A 17,078-nucleotide genomic window follows, 5' to 3' on the forward strand; every position below is an offset into this window, starting at 1 on the left:
CAGGACCAGCAGTAAGAAAGAAACCTGCCCAGCAACCAATGAGAGGGAAATCCAACTGGAGCACCCAAGAACCTGTTGCTCAAGTCACATCCCCCACACAGGAGGACGCCAGGACTCAGGCTGGCTCCGCCCCACTCTACTCTCTTTTGACAGTGATGATGGAGAGAATGACCTGATGGTGAGCTGACATGTCCCACCTTTTTCACTACCTGCCAAACTCGTAATCCCTAAGTCGGGGGCTCAGATAGATTTAAAGGTGCTAGTTGATTCTGGATGCTCCCAATGTGTCATTAGCTTGCCATTTGCCATGAAATTGGATATATGAGCAAAATTGCTCTCCAAACTTGTGAGGTTTGAGCAAGCCAATGGCTGCCTGATGGGAGGGACTTTAGTCATGTAATTAATGGAGCCCCTATGCCTAGAAATAGGTGAGCACTGGGAGTTTCTTCACTTCCTCGTGGCTCAAAAATGACTGAGGCTGTGATCCTAGGATTAGCCTGGTTGGACAAATGGAAGCCATTTATCTGGTGGGAGAAAGGAATGAGAACTGTGTGGCTACCTATAGGGACCAAGCTCCCCAGTGATTCAACAGACATTACAGGAAAGTTTAGCTCACCCAATGAGCAAGCGCACATGGTGGCATCACCACCACCAGGCAAACCGTTCATCCCCAGTGAGTACTGGGACCTAGTGGAGGCATTTAGCAAAAAAGAGTGCAATACCCTGCCTCCTCACCAACCCATTGATTGCTCTATCGAACTGTTGCTGGGAGCCAAACTCCCATGACTGAGAATGTACGTTATGTCCTCCCTTGAAATGGAGGAGATGCAACGATGCACAGATAAAAATCTAGCAAGGGGATTCACTGAATGAGCCATGTTTGCAGTGGGGGCCCCTGTGTTATTTAAAGGAAAAAAAGATCTCTTCATCTCTGTATAGACTATAAGGGTCTCAATGCTGTGAGTGTGGAAAATAAATACCTCCTCCCCCTCCTAAAGGATTTACTAACCCACCTGGCTAAGGGGAGTGTCTTCACTAAATTAGACCTAAGAGAGGCATATTACTGGGTGAGAATAAAGGAGGGAGATGAGTGGAAAACTGCCTTCAACTGCCCCATGGGGAGGTATCAATTCAAAGTCATACCATTTGGACTACAGGGGGCCCCAGCCATATTCATGCACTTGATTAATGAGGTCCTACATAATCATTTATACAAAGGGGTTCTGGTGTATCTTGATGACATCCTGATATACAGCATGAATATGACTGATCATATAAAGCTGGTGAGAGAAGTATTAAAGAAACTATTGAATTCCAAGCTTTATGTCAAACTGTCAAAATGTGAATTTCACCAATTAGATTATCTTGGCTATAGAATTTCTAACAAGGGCATTGAAATGGACCCAGCCAAAGTGAAAGCTATAATTGAATGGCAGCCTCCAAAGACCCGCAAACAGCTCCAGTGCTTTCTAGGTTTTGCCAACTTCTATCGTCAATTCATCCCCTCCTTTGCCGAGATTGCCCTATGCCTTACAGAACTACTCAAAACAGGCAAAGGAGGAGGGAAACTGCGACCGGGCCAACCACTAGCATGGACTATGAGCTGTCAAACAGCTTTTGAGAATTTAAAAAGATTATTTGCTGCTGAACTGGTCCTAAAGCACCCTGCCCAGGGGAGCCCTTTGTAATTCAAGCTGACGCCAGCGACGTGGCAGTCGGGATTGTATTACTGCAAAAGAACAAAAGTGGGGTCTGCAACCCTGCACCTACACCTCTAAAAAAATTACTGAAAGCGAGAGGAGATGGGCAATCTGGGATAAGGAGGCCTTTGCAATTAGGTGGGGACTATTAAACTGGCGACACTATGTAGAAGGGAGCAAGGCGCCTTTTGAAGTATGGAAAGATCACAAAAATCTAGAGGCACTGAAAACTCCCCACAAATCATCCCCAAAGCAAGTGCAGTGGGCACAGTACTTTAACCATTTCAACTTCACCCTAAAGTACATACTGGGAGGAAAAAACTTCCTAGCTGATGCGCTATCGAGATTGCCACAGTACAAAAGCGAATGCAAAGAGGTTGACAAGGCAATTATCTCCAATCCACAAACTGCTACTCAACTCACGCCTCGCAGGGCCCCTAATCCTGATGACCCTAGGGCAAAGAAAATAAAACACGAGCTGCTCACTGATCAATAGTTCAAAGACAATCAAACCTCCCTAACGTGTAGGGATGGTTTGACTTACAAGTGGGGAAAAACTATATTTACCTGAAGCCCTCTGCCTTAAGGCTCTCAAACACAGCCATGATGTCAAACAGGGTGGACACTTTGGATATCTAAAAACTCTATATCTCATCTGCCTGCAATTTTGGTTACTGGGGCTAAAATGGGATGTGGAAAACTATGTCAGGAGTTGTACTGTATTTGCCATCATGAAAAGAATCCCAGGGAAAACCCCTGGGTTACTGCAGCTGGTGGCAGACCCTTCTCAACTATGGGAAGAAATAGCTATGGACTTTATAGTAGACCTACCTGAAAGTAGAGGAAATACTGTCATCTGGACTGTAATAGACCTGTTCTCAAAGCAGACTCATTTCATTGTCTGCAAGGGACTCCCATCGGCCCAACGACTGACTAAATTGTTCCAGAAATATAACTACCAGCTGTATGGTGCCCCTAAGCGAATAATTTCGGATAGGGGGGTGCAGTTCACAGAGAGGTTTTGGAAAAGCTTTCTTAAATTATTTGGATCATCTCAAGGCCTGTCATCTGGTTTCCATCCAGCTACCAATGGGGCCACGGAATCCGCTAACAAGATGGTGGAGCTATATCTCAGATGTTATGTTTCATACCAACAAACAAATTGGACTGACCTCCTCCCTTTTGCAGAGGTGGCTTACAATAATTCTGTTCACAGCAGCATCGGCTACACGTCTTTCAGAATAGCCACAGGAAAAAAGTTCAGCCCAATATCTGAATACCCTCAGGTGCCCTCCACTTCCCAGACACTTGATCAATGGGTGAGGGGGTGGGAAGAAGTTTGGAGAAACATAAAAACTGCTTTAAAAAAGACTTTCAAGACATATAAAAAGCAAGCTGATAAAAAGAGGGCTCCCCAAAGAACATTCCAAGTTGGGGAAAAGGTTTATCTGTCAACTAAATGTTTATGCCTCAAATTTCCCAGTAAGAAATTAGGACCAAAATTCTTGGGGCCTTTCCCCATCGTAAGGATCATAAATCCACTCACAGTAGAATTGAAACTCCCTAGGCTTTTAGGGAGAGTTCACCCTGTCTTCCATTGCAGCTTGCTGAAACCTTTTCGGGGCTCCACTTTAAGACCTCCCCCTAAGAAGGCACCCAGGTTCCTCATAGTGGCAGGTCAGACTCACTATGAAGTGAAATGCATTCTTGACTCTAGAATTTTTAAAGGGAAATTGCAGTACCTAGTACAATGGAAAGGATACTCATTGTCTGAAGCCACTTGGGTGAAATCTAGCAATGTGAAAGCCTACAGACTCATCAAATTTTTTTATAAGAAACACCCTAACAAACCGAGAGATAAACCCTAAGATATGCTTTTGTTTATATAGGGAGATGCAGCCTTTTTCTTTCTATGCTTTACTCTTAGAATTAGATGTTACTCAAAAAGGAGAAGGAATGTGATGGGAGTTAATTAGACATAACAATTCTGGGGCTTTTGAAATAAGAGATGATAAGAAATGGCTGGTTGTAAACATGAGGGAAAGCTTACATTTCAAATTAATTGCAGAATGTGATTTATGACTGCAAATTAGAGGTGGGAATTTTGCTTTGACACTATGTGTTTAGGAGAGGGGAATTCAGATTTCGGCTTCAACCATGTATGTGCCAAAACTATCCTATTCTATTAAAGATTCTTTAAGGTAAACAATGCCTTGAAGTTCTTTGAAGATTTTCATTTGTCAGAACCACAACACTATTTCTTAGCCTGGATCATATTTGTTCTTGACCAATACCACTTCTATCTTGCTTGGATTAAATCTCAATTTGTAAAGCCACCTTCAATCTATTCTGAATGAAATCAGACCTCAATCAACACACCTAAAATCTCTTAATCATTTAAAAATATATAGAGTAACATCTCTATATAACTGGCCCTTATATTAATGACTGAACTCCAGTTTAGAGATAGCTACTCCACTGATTTCATATAGATGCTAAATAGTTGAAATAATTTTGATTGTTATCCCAGAATATGCTTAAGGCCTTGAGGATGGGTAGTTGAGTTTAACTCAACATACTAGTTTGAAGTAACTAGAGAAAATTAAAACAACTGTAAAATGTTGTTCCTTTTACCCTCTTTTGCAAGATGTCCTTGAAGAATACCAAGATTAGTTGAGCTGATTTCTATAGAATGCAAGAGATTCTATAGAATATAGTACAAAATTGTGCTTTAAAAAAAACTGTTTCAAAATATGAACTGGTCATAATTTGTTCTTACTGGTCTGTATCTTTTATGATTAGAGTGGAGTTCTCATGAAATGAATTCTTCCACGTGGCATAATGCCAGCTTTGGTTTTCTCATAATTAAAATATGGGTGGAATGTGGTGCATAACCTCAAATGAATGAAAACAGAATGCTAGGCCTCAGTTGTATCCTGAACCTTCCTGTGATTATTAAATGATTACTGCTTCATATCATATAAAAATTGAGAAGAAAGAAATGAAATTATATCACCAAATTACCTTTGTCTAGTCTGCTCCATTTGATTTTGATTGATAAGCTGATCTCATATAAGGCAAGTTATACCAGTAACAGTGTAACAACACTGTACATCCACCTACGCCTACATGTTATTTTAAGATTAAGATGACCCAAACCCCTTTTTATAGGATTTGAATCAGTGAGCTAACATACATTAATAGATATAAGACTTAATTGTACACCTGTTAAAAAGCACACCATCCAGTGACTAGCATATTTTAGACAGGGGCAGGGAAGACATTAGAGATATCTGACATCCAAAATTAAAATGAATTGCCCCAAATCATTATGATTAAAATCATTATTGGTGAGTTGACTTTGCATAATAAAGAAATTAACAGGGCCTACAAGAGCAAGTTTTAAATACTATACATCATAGACAGAAGATGGAGTAACTTGTTTTTTGTATGACTAAAACAAAATGGCATTTCAATTAAATCTTAAGTATTTCTGTTGATAAGAGCTGCTCAACATTAAAATATCTCTCATAAAATTATGGTTTCTCCTAAATTAGCAAAGTTTGGATGCTGTAGTGGCACCTTATATTAGTTTCTGAATTGGATGCTTTCAACTCTCCTCCAGTTCTGTTAGTATATATGGCTGCTGTGTGCAACAAAACTGATTTAACTAGGCTAAATCCTAATATAGTCTTACACTCCTGTTTTCTGGATCCACTTATGTTTGCAAGATTAATGTGATCATTGATTCAATACTTATCATTCTACTTTTAAGTATATTTGCCACAAATATATCTTGTAGTGTTTCTCACTTAATTCTTGTACTTTCTTTAAAGTACAAGCATATTTATACTATGTTCTCAGTCTTTCTTCAGTATCTTTTCCTAATATTGTTCCTTGTTATATCTCTCACATTTATGTCCCTTTTCTCCCTCCAAACCTATATTTTTCTTTTCCACCTTTGAGAATTTTTTTCCTTCAACATCCAAACATCTCCATCCATTGTTAAAGTAGTATGGTTACTGCACAAGACATCTGTATTCTTGGGTGAAGAGAAAACAAATGGAGAGAAAAGAGATAGAAAGCCTACACAGAAAAGGCCAAAAGTTTCTAGTTAAAAAGTGTTGGAGTTGTAACCCATATTACAAACTGAGATTGCATCAGATTTGATATTATGATACACTGTTAATTTGTAAAATGCCTAGGAAGTTAAGGGATTCAAGAAAAATGTTAGTATTTATAAAAGCATCAGCAGATTCAGGGTGATGATCGTTAATATCATTTTTTCCTGCTTGTGCAGAACTAAAAGAAAAATTTCTTTTGTTAAAACATGATAGGTTTCATTGCATCTATATTTTCATAATGACCTCCCAAATCTTGAAGGATAATGGCTATTAAAATATAAATCTAAACTTTTTCTCAGTTATTTATGCTGACAAGTGAAGGTCAGCTATTTTCATAATATTTGGCAGATAGCTAAATTAAAATAATTGGAAATAGCATGATATGAATTGTCCATAGAATCTGTATTAATGATGTATTTTTAAACATGACAGTTTTAAAATTTCATAATAATGTGAATATAGATATTAAACATGTGCATCTGCATTAAATAATTCAAATGACTCAAGTCATGCCTCCTACAATTAGATTTTAAGCATTACAGCAACAGCTGCACCAGAAGAAAAAGTATTATATACAAATTGTATAAAATTGAGGCCAAAACCTTATAATGTCAGATGTTTCATGGGAGGGGCAAGTAGATTATCAGTTCTTGTTAACAATCCTAGCTACTGCAAGAATTCATACATATATTATTCAGTCATGTGCAAATATCTTATATTCCAAAGACTGGTGTGCAAGATTGACATGGAACAAAAAGGTCTAGCAAGACTAAACTATTGTGTGAAAGATTTAGAAATTATAACTGAAAAAAATGTTATGTAACTAATTACTGAAGTACTCTGTTGCCAAAATCTAGGAAGAATGCTTTCCTGTGACAGGGTTCTTTTTTGCCTTTTGTATATAATTTTATTAAAAAATGTTTAATGTAATAAAAACCATAATAAAAAAATAAAAAGAAAGAAAGAAAAAGAAAATAGAATAGGCAAAATAAAAGGAAAAGAAGGAAAAGGAAAAAATAAAGATTATAAAGTGGCTTCTAGTGTTTTTGACAACGGTCAAAAATACATTGATATTTCCTCCTTTCTCTCTCTCTCTGTAAGGTAACATCTGTGACGGAGTTCTAGCTGTTCAGTTGTGAAGAATAAGGAAAAAAATCCAAAGGAGAAATCTACTTGACTGAACATTCCTAAAATTCAAGCCAAGCCATTTATCTATTTATGAAGGGAAAACTATTTTCAATTAACTATTAATGATAATCATGTGCAATCTCATTGGCAGAATGTTTTTTAGCACAAACTGTTGTTGCACACTGGAGAGCTCCTTGAGTAGGCAAAATTCTGATTGCAATTATGTTGGTAATATATCAGAAGTGCAGACTTGGGCCACCACTGTTCTTATTTTAGTTATCACTCACTTTACTGCATAGGAAATCTAAACAGGAATCTTAGAGAAGAACTTAGTGTTACACATTCACTTGTAGTTTTGGTTGCTACAATACAAAAAAGATGTTGAGACTCTAGAAAGAGTGCAGAGAAAAGAAGCAAAGTTGATTAAGGAACAGAGGCTAAAACTAATAAAGAACAGTTGTAGATAATGGGTATATTTAGTTTAATGAAAAGAAGGACTAGGGGTGACATGATAGCAATTTTTGAATATTTGAGGAATTGCCACAAAGAAAGCGGGGATGTCAATCTATTCTCCAAAGCACCTGAAGGCAGAACAAAAAACAATGGATGGAAACTAATCAAGGAGACAACCAACTTAGAAATACAGAGACATTTCGTCACAGATAGAACAATTAATCAGTGGAATGGCATGCCTTCAGAAGTTGTGGATGCCCCATCACTGGAGGCTTTTAACCACTTGTCTGAAATGGTATAGGATCTCTGAATTCCAAGATTCTTCCCAATTCTATTTTTCTGTTATATCAATTACATTTAAATATATTAACAGGACAGAATGCTGCATTTACTCAAACAACATATAATACACTTCAATTTTATTTAAAACATGTTTTGCAAGATATAAAAATATTGATCACAGTGAAATTTAAAAAATTGTTTCTGGTATAAAAATGATTGCATACAGTATCTTTAAAAGAAAATAAATTATGTAATCATTATCTTTTAAAAAAAATCACAATGAAGAAAATTTAGTCTGCTTCATCACTGACAAATTATAATCTCCATGAAGAAAATCCCAGTTTTTTTTTAAAAAAAAAATTACTTCCCACGTGTCTCAGAGTAAAAATGTGCCTTTTTTCAATAACGTTACGTCCCTTCTGCATTGTAAATCCACACGTTAGCAGTCCGGTATTTTAAAAAGTAGAAACAGGAAAAAATGTACATCAGATGAACTGTCTTTTCTAATTGATAAGTGGTAGTTTCCAGTATGTGGGTACACAGCGACAAACTTCTTCACTATAATAGAATCCAGAATCACAGCGTTTCTTTCGAACTGTACATGGTCGTCTGTAGCAACTGAGAGTAAATGGGAAAAAAAGTATGTTGAAAAAAGGTATAATACAAGTTACATGCATTTAAAAAATGGACAGAACTATCAAAAATAGGGTAAAGTGAGTTGTAGATTTCAATTAATTTTGTTTTCAGGGATAGGTTTTTATTTATTTTCTTTGTACTTGGGAGTGCACATTGGCCTTTGCAATTTTGCATACAACCCAAAGTTATTTACTGTTTTAACTCTGTATTAGTCATTGATATTGACACCCATTATTTCATAATCACAATAATAGCCATCAGGAAGTGTTTAGCAATATTCCTAGATCAGCATTCTTGCTAAGAGGGTGAGGAAACAGGGACTATACACTGATCTATAGCAAACTCATGCTCAGTGGCAGCATGACATTGAACAACAGTTGCTCTGGCAACTGTGCTGGATGGCGACACTGCTTTCACACCTGCTTGTGCCTCTTGACTGGCCACTGCAGAAAACAGGACACAATATTCAATAGATTTGTTATCTGGTTTGCAGATTCTCTCTTTTACTTCTCACAAGCAGAATACATTCCAAAGACATTACTGCATCCCACAATTATTTATATCTGGAACTGTTATTTTTATAGACACTTCATTTATATTTTGATTTTTTCCAAGGCACAGAAATCCTATAAGTTAAGCTACTTGAAAGAAAAGGACCCTTTCAGTCACCCAGGAGCTGGATTCACACAGAGGTTTACCAAGGCAATTAAAAGATTAAGACCTGCATGCCAAACTCAGATAATTTTAATCTTGGATAGTTTTTAATGGATAAGCATCTTACACAAATACAGAGTGTTTCGTCAGTATATGATTCAATGTACTATGCAAATGTATGTATTAATTCAGCAACAAGTTACATATATTGTGAGATCCAGTCACAGTACACAATAACATATATGGGAGGTAATTTATGGCTTTCATTTAAGAGCACAGTTATATACATAAACTCTTAGTATTTTTTACTCAAACTTATAAAAAGTTGGGAAATCAATCAAATCCTTCTGTATTAAATTGGACTGTATTTAAGACAAAATGAAGTGATCAAATTTTAGCAATGTTGAACTTAAACTATATGACAGGCAGTTGCTTTTTTGAAACAATACTATATAAAATACTGTATATTAACAATCCAATCATTCATTTTTTAAAAAAAAAATTCTTCTTGCCATAAAAAAACAGAAATACAGGAAATCCTTGATTTACAACCACTGGAAGTTTTTAAGAAGAGACTGGACAGCCATTTGTCTGAAATGGTATAGGGTTTCCTGCCTTAGCAGAGGGTTGGACTAGATGACCTCCAAGGTCCCTTCCAAATTATTATTATTATTATTATTATTATTATTATTATTATTATTATTATTATTATTATTATTAATTGGCCATTCAAAGTTACAATGGCACTTAAAAAGTGACATATGTCCAGTTCTTGCATTTGCAACTTGCAGCATCCTATGGTCACATAATAAAAATTCAGGCACTTGGCAATGGGCATGTTGCAGCATCCTGGAGTCATGTGATCACCATCTGCAACCTCCCCACATTGTTTCTGAAGAGCAACTTCAATAAGGAAAGCTGTATTCACTTAACAACTGCCATGATTTAACAACCATAGGAAAAAGGCATAAAATTGGGCAGAACTCTTTTAACAACTCCCTTGCTCAGATCATAAGTCAAGGACTACTTGTAGTAAAGGTGTAAGAAAGGAGCTGGATCATAGGAAGCTATGGTAGCTAAAAAACAACAACAACACCCTGCTAACATCTCTTTCTCCAAGGGGCAGAAGATGGGAACATTGTCGAGTACTGACCAAAGCCACAGAAACATTACATGTATTTGGAGACAAAAGCAGAGGCTATCAGTAAATCACCATTTCTAATAACTGGGCAATGTAAGATATTTAAAAAGTGATTATTACTGTACACCATTAATACTACCAATCATAAATATTTATATCAGATTATACAAAATGAATGCTAATAAATATTTTTAAAATAAATGTATACAGCTAATATTCATATCTGTTTTCATTTAAATGAGCTTTTACTTTCGGGATCTATTAGTCCAAAGATTTCATTCCTAGAGAGAATGAGCTATCCTACCAATCTGAATTATTTTATCTTCATGGAAATACCTGATTATAATATCTGGACAGAAGCCATGCTAAATACATATAGTATGCTCACATGTTTTTTGGGGTATATTTTGGTTACATTAGAAGAACAATGTGCATGTTCAGAGCTTATATCAGGACAATCTGAAAAAGATAGTGGTAATTTATAGTGTACATTTATTACTTTTGGTCTAGAAAGTAATAATATATTTTACTAGCCAATAATTCATGCTTACAAGATAAATATTTTACATTGGTAGATAATCTGCTTCTACAATGATTAAAAAAAGCTATAAACAAGTATGTCACAGCATTATAATTCTGTAAGGCTGATTTTAAACCATGTTGACCTAACATAACCTCACACTGACAAGCAAAAAGCCTCTGGTGTATAATGTAGACAAAGTTTAGTCTTTGGGTGTTTTAAACATTGGCAGTGAACCAAGAATGAGAAGTATATGCTTCAAGTTTCAACACAACTATAGTTTAAATTCTTTTAATTTTGTTCTATTTTTATACAGCATAGTACTATAATGGGCATGGCTCATAATTAATAACTCATTTACATCTCCAGTTTGTAAATAAATATTATTACTTTCATATCATGGTGGGCCAGAAAAAAAAGTTGCTATTCCTCCTTCTGTTCCAAGTTCATCTGTACTTCCCTGCTTCATTAAGCTTAATTCAAAATGGCTTCTGCATCTTGTCACAGAATTGGGATTTAACTCCAGTAGCAAATACTATAACCCATATCTCAAGCAACAAAAATACTGCAGAAGGAAATCTTATTCTTGGAATAAAAGATCCAGTGCAGATATATTTGTCAAATTCAATTCCTTTGTTCTTCTCTTGAACCTCAAACTACATATTTTCCTTCTGATCAATTAATGTTACTTGTGCATGTACATTGCAAAATATTACAATTTTTAACTACTTTCTATTTGAAACATCCCACTTTGATTTAAGACACTATTTCATGTGCAAAACATTTATTTTAATCTGAAATGAAACATTACTTTTTGTGTTCACAACACTTGTTTTATACATATAATGAGATATTTTGCATCAAATGGGATCTTTTACATTTCAAGTGGTTCAGATTTCACTATTTATGCTTCTAATTGTGCATTAATTTTTATTGACAAATTTTAGATGCGCCACATAGTACTTACTATGTGTTTCACCTACCCTCTAATTTTCTAAAGCATTTTCAATATATTTTTGATGGGGCAAATTTATAGAATTATATGATGAATTACAATGCATTATTAATTTATGCAACTTAGCAAATTCCTTTTAAATGACATTTTAAATATAACTTATTATACTTCCATGTATATGTAAAACATTTCCTAGGAAGCAATGGGTAACCTCTAACTACTTGACAACATTCAGCTGTTCAAATGTTTGCAGAGTTACCATGTGAGCTAATACAGCTATTCACATACGAAATGTGTCTTTAACATAGAAATATCATAAATTTAAAGTAGCCATTATGTATTTTTTCCAATTCTGACCTAAGCAATAATAATTGTAAACTCTTACTGCATTTCCCTTGCCTATTTATAAAGAGCTGCAAAATTATTGATTGTAGAATTTTAACGATCCAGATATAATGAGTAATTGGAGCCATGGAAATAAACCCCAGGAAAAATGAGACAAATTCTCTAAGACTTAATAACAAAGAGGAAACTTCTACAATTTATAATCTGTAACAGAAACTTGGCAGAATCTACTGTATATTCTAAACTATAAGCAAAAGCAGTTGCAGAAGAAAAAAGAAGAAATAATGCCAGCCATTAGATCCCTTCTTCAAAAATTATGAATTATGAGAATTATGAATACATACCTGTAAAATAGGCACTTTTTATAATCAACTTTCAATATCGTGACTATAGGTTTAAAACATGAAAACTTACTTTTGTGAGTGCTGTTCATGAGGATTTGCTCAGCCATTAAGTATTGGAGCTGAACATACATGGAAAATGATTCAGAAGAATTGTTTTTGGCCTTGCGTAAGTGTAACGTCTCTCTGTATTCATGTAAGAAGCCTGACTCCAAAGACTGCTTTGGAAAATTAATGAATAGCAGAGAACTGCTGACCTGCATGAGGTTTAAAACAATTCTGGATTGTTTAGTATCCTATACAGGCCTACTACAGATATAGTATGTGGAACTACATTACGTTATTATTATTTTTCTTATGGCTTATCAGATTCATTAAATGTTTTAGAATGTTCCCAAGTTTTTGGCTTTATATAACAGATATAGCTGTACCTTATAGATATCTGGACAGATGCTAGAAGAGGGTTGGACAATACTAATATAACAATTATAGTTCTACACGACTTGAGGTATTGTGCCTCTTTAAAGTGTCATTTTGATTTGGTGTTTGGATCTTTTTTCAGTATCAAAGTATATAAAAGAGTATCAATATGATATGATATACTCCATTGATTAATCAATTGACCATATAAAATATGAAACATCAGCCACAATAAAATGAGGCAAGGTACAGTGAAGTGATAGATAGTTTCAGAGAGATAAAACACATGTTGTCCTCGACTTACAACAATTCATTTATTGACTGTTCAAAGTTACGATGGGACTGAAAAAAGTGACTTATGACTGTTCCTCACACTTACAGTACAACCACTGCAGCATTGCCATCATCACATGATCAAAATTCAGATGCTTGGCAACTGACTCATATTTGTGACAGTTGCAATGTCCTGGGGTCCTGTGATCATCTTTTGTGACCTTCTGACAAGCAAAATGAATGTGGAAGCCGGATTCACTTAACAACCATTGTTACTGACTTAACAGCTGTAGTGATTCACTTAACAACCATGGCAAGGAAAATTATTAAATGGGACAAAAATCAATTAACAAATGTCTACCTTAGCAAAATAAATTTTGGGCTCAATTGTGGTCATGAGTTGAGAACTACCTGTAGAATAAAATCTAGTAAAGATAAAAGAGTAAGATAAAATAGTATAAGGCAAAAATACAGCATTACTGAATTACTGTTTGTTTACAAATTACTTCTCATGAGTTTGATAAAGAGCATCAAGCTCATAAGAATTTTTTTCAATAAAAGTAACTATGTAAAGGAACCCCTTCATGGATTACTGCCTTGTTGTGGCGAAGGGGCTTGCGTAATTCAATGAAGCTATGAGCTATGCCGTGCAGGGCCACCCAAGACGGACAAGTCATAGCAGAGAGTTCTGACAAAACGTGATCCACTGGAGAAGGAAATGGCAAACCACTCCAGTATCTTTGCCATGAAAACCCAATGGACAGTACCAAAAGGCAAAACGATATGACGCTGGAAGATGAGCCCCTCAGGTCGGAAGGCGTCCAATATGCTACTGGGGAAGAGCAGAGGGCTAGTACTAGTAGCACCAGAAAGAATGAAGCGACTGGGCCAAAGCCGAAAGGACGCTCAGCTGTGGATATGTCTGGTGGTGAAAGGAAAGTCCGATGCTGTAAAGATTTTTTCTCCACAGGAACCTGGAATGTAAGATCCATGAATCAAGGAAAGCTGGACGTGGTCAAACAAGAGATGACAAGACTAAACATTGACATCTTAGGTATCAGCGAACTAAAATGGACAGGAATGGGTGAATTTAATTCAGATGACCATCAGGTATACTACTGCGGGCAAGAATCCCTCAGAAGAAATGGAGTAGCCTTCATAGTCAATAAAAGAGTAGGAAAAGCAATACTGGGATACAATCCTCAAAATGACAGAATGATCTCAGTTTGAATCCAAGGCAAACCATTCAATATCACAGTAGTCCAAGTCTATGCCCCAACCATCGGTGCTGAAGAGGATGAAATTGACCGGTTCTATGAAGCCCTACAGCACCATATAGAACTAACACCCAAAATTGATATCCTTATCATCATGGGGGATTGGAATGCTAAAGTAGGAAGCCAAAAGATATCCGGAATAACAGGCAAGTTTGGCCTTGGAGTACAAAATGAAGCAGGGCACAGGCTGATAGAATTTTGTCAAGAGAATACGATGGTCATAGCAAACACTCTTTTCCAACAACCCAAGAGACGGCTTTACACATGGACATCACCAGACGGTCAACACAGAAATCAGATTGAGTATACGCTCTGCAGCCAAAGATGGAGAAGCTCTATACAGTCAGTAAAAACAAGACCAGGAGCTGACTGTGGCTCAGACCATGAGCTTCTTGTTGCAAAGTTTAGGCTTAAATTAAAGAAAGTAGGGAAAAGCGCTAGGCCAGTCAGGTATGAATTAAATCACATCACTGTTGAATATACAGTATAGGTGACAAATAGATTTAAGGAATTAGATCTGATAGACAGAATACCTGAAGAACTATGGACATAGGTTCGCAACATTGTACAGCAGGTAGCAACCAAAACCATCCCAAAGAAAAAGAAATGCAAGAAAGCAAAATGGCTGTCTGAGGAAGCTTTGCAAATAGCTGAGGAAAGGAGGGAAGCGAAAGGCAAGGGAGAAAAAGAAAGATATGCCCAATTAAATGCAGAATTCCAAAGAATAGCTAGAAGAGATAAGAATGCCATTTTAAATGAACAATGCAAAGAAATAGAAGAAAACAATAGAATAGGGAGGACCAGAGATCTTTTCAAGAAAATTGGAGAGATAAAAGGAACGTTTCATGCAAAAATGGGCATGATAAAGGACCAAAATGGCAGGGACCTAACAGAGGCAGAAGAGATTAAGAAGAGGTGGCAAAATTACACAGAAGAACTATACAAGAATGAGCTTAACGTCCCTGATAATCACAATGAGGTGGTCACTGACCTTGAGCCAGACATCCTAGAATGTGAAGTGAAGTGGGCCTTAGAAAAGCTGAGCAACAACAAAGCTAGTGGAGGTGACAGTATTCCAGCTGAGCTATTCAAAATCTTAAAAGACGATGCAGTAAAAGTGCTACACTCAATTTGCCAGCAAATTTGGAAAACTCAACAGTGGCCACAGGATTGGAAAAGATCAGTTTACATTCCAATTCCAAAGAAAGGCAGTGCCAAAGAATGTTCAAACTATCGCACCATTGCACTCATTTCTCATGCTAGTAAAGTTATGCTTAAAATTCTACAAGCTAGACTTCAGCAGTATGTGGATCGAGAACTACCAGAAGTACAGGCAGGATTTCGAAGAGGCAGAGGAACTAGAGATCAAATTGCTAACATACGCTGGATCATGGAGAAAGCTAGAGAGTTCCAGAAAAACATCTACTTCTGCTTCATTGCTAAAGCCTTTGATTGTGTGGATCATAACAAACTCTGGCAAGTCCTTAAAGAGATGGGCATACCAGACCATCTTATTTGTCTCTTGAGAAATCTATATGCGGGCCAAGAAGCAACAGTGAGAACTGGACACGGAACCACTGATTGGTTCAAAATTGGGAAAGGAGTCTGGCAAGGCTGTATACTGTTGCCCTGCCTATTTAACTTATATGCAGAGCACATCATGAGAAAGGCAGGGCTAGATGAATCAAAAGTTGGAATTAAGATTGCCGGAAGAAACATCAACAACCTAAGATATGCAGATGATACCACTCTAATGGCAGAAAGTGAAGAAGAACTAAAGAGCTTCTTGTTGCGGGTGAAGAAGGAGAGTGCAAAACTCGGGTTGAAACTAAACATTAAGAAAACCAAGATCATGGCATCCGGCCCTCTCAATTCCTGGCAAATAGATGGGGAAGAAATGGAGGTAGTGACAGATTTTATTTTCCTGGGCTCCAAGATCACTGCAGATGGGGACTGTAGCCAAGAAATTAAAAGACGCTTGCTCCTGGGGAGGAAAGCAATGGCAAATCTAGACAGCACACTAAAAAGCAGAGACATCACCCTGTCAACAAAAGTGTGTATAGTCAAGGCTATGGTCTTCCCAGTTGCAATGTATGGCAGTGAAAGCTGGACCATAAGAAAGGCTGAGCGCCAAAGAATTGAGGCCTTTGAACTATGGTGCTGGAGAAGACTCCTGCGAGTCCCTTGGACTGCAAGACAATCAAACCGGTCAGTCCTAGAGGAAATCAACCCTGACTGCTCTTTAGAAGGCCAGATCCTGAAGCTAAAACTCAAATACTTTGGCCACCTAATGAGAAGGAAGGACTCACTGGAGAAGAGCCTAATGCTGGGAAAGATCGAGGGCAATAGAAGAAGGGGACGACAGAGAATGAGGTGGCTGGATGGAGTCACTGAAGCAGTAGGCGTGAGCTTAGATGGAATCCAGAAGATGGTAGAGGACAGGAAGGCTTGGAGGAACATTGTCCATAGGGTCGCGATGGGTCGGATACGACTTCGCAACTAACAACAACAAATGTAAAGGAAACAGTGTTGAAGCAACAAACACACTTTAGGAGCTACCCAAATAAGTTTGATGTAAAATATTACATTATTCACAAAAACTGTTGTTTGCTAAGATTTTTATAGGCATTTAATAATAGCTGAGCATGACCTCAACAAAGAAAATTGTGTTCTGCCAAAACACATTGGTGTTCCGTGTTTGTAGAATTAAAGTTACATTAGAACCAATTTGTTTTCAACAAATCGACAGCGTTATGAGGAAATCACCAAAGAATGGCAAAGACACATGAGCTGTAATCATCCTGGCCTGGCTTGCCACATCTTGTGCAA

The 17,078-nt window shown here is 36.9% G+C and overlaps 1 protein-coding gene across 2 annotated transcripts in view; it reads right to left on the bottom strand.

Annotated features, from left to right (window-relative positions):
- Positions 1-7,434: 7,434 nt before the first annotated feature.
- VEGFC (vascular endothelial growth factor C) overlaps positions 7,435-17,078 on the bottom strand; it is a 64,808-nt gene continuing 55,164 nt past the window's right edge. For both annotated transcript variants that reach the window (XM_083367344.1, XM_083367345.1), the window contains one exon: positions 7,435-8,305. In XM_083367344.1, the coding sequence (XP_083223470.1) occupies positions 8,191-8,305 (115 nt within the window). In that variant the 3' untranslated portion in view covers positions 7,435-8,190. The remainder of the gene's footprint in view (positions 8,306-17,078) is intronic.

Source organism: Vipera ursinii (assembly GCF_947247035.1).
Source record: "Vipera ursinii genome assembly, chromosome: 7".
Lineage (NCBI taxonomy): Eukaryota > Metazoa > Chordata > Lepidosauria > Squamata > Viperidae > Vipera > Vipera ursinii.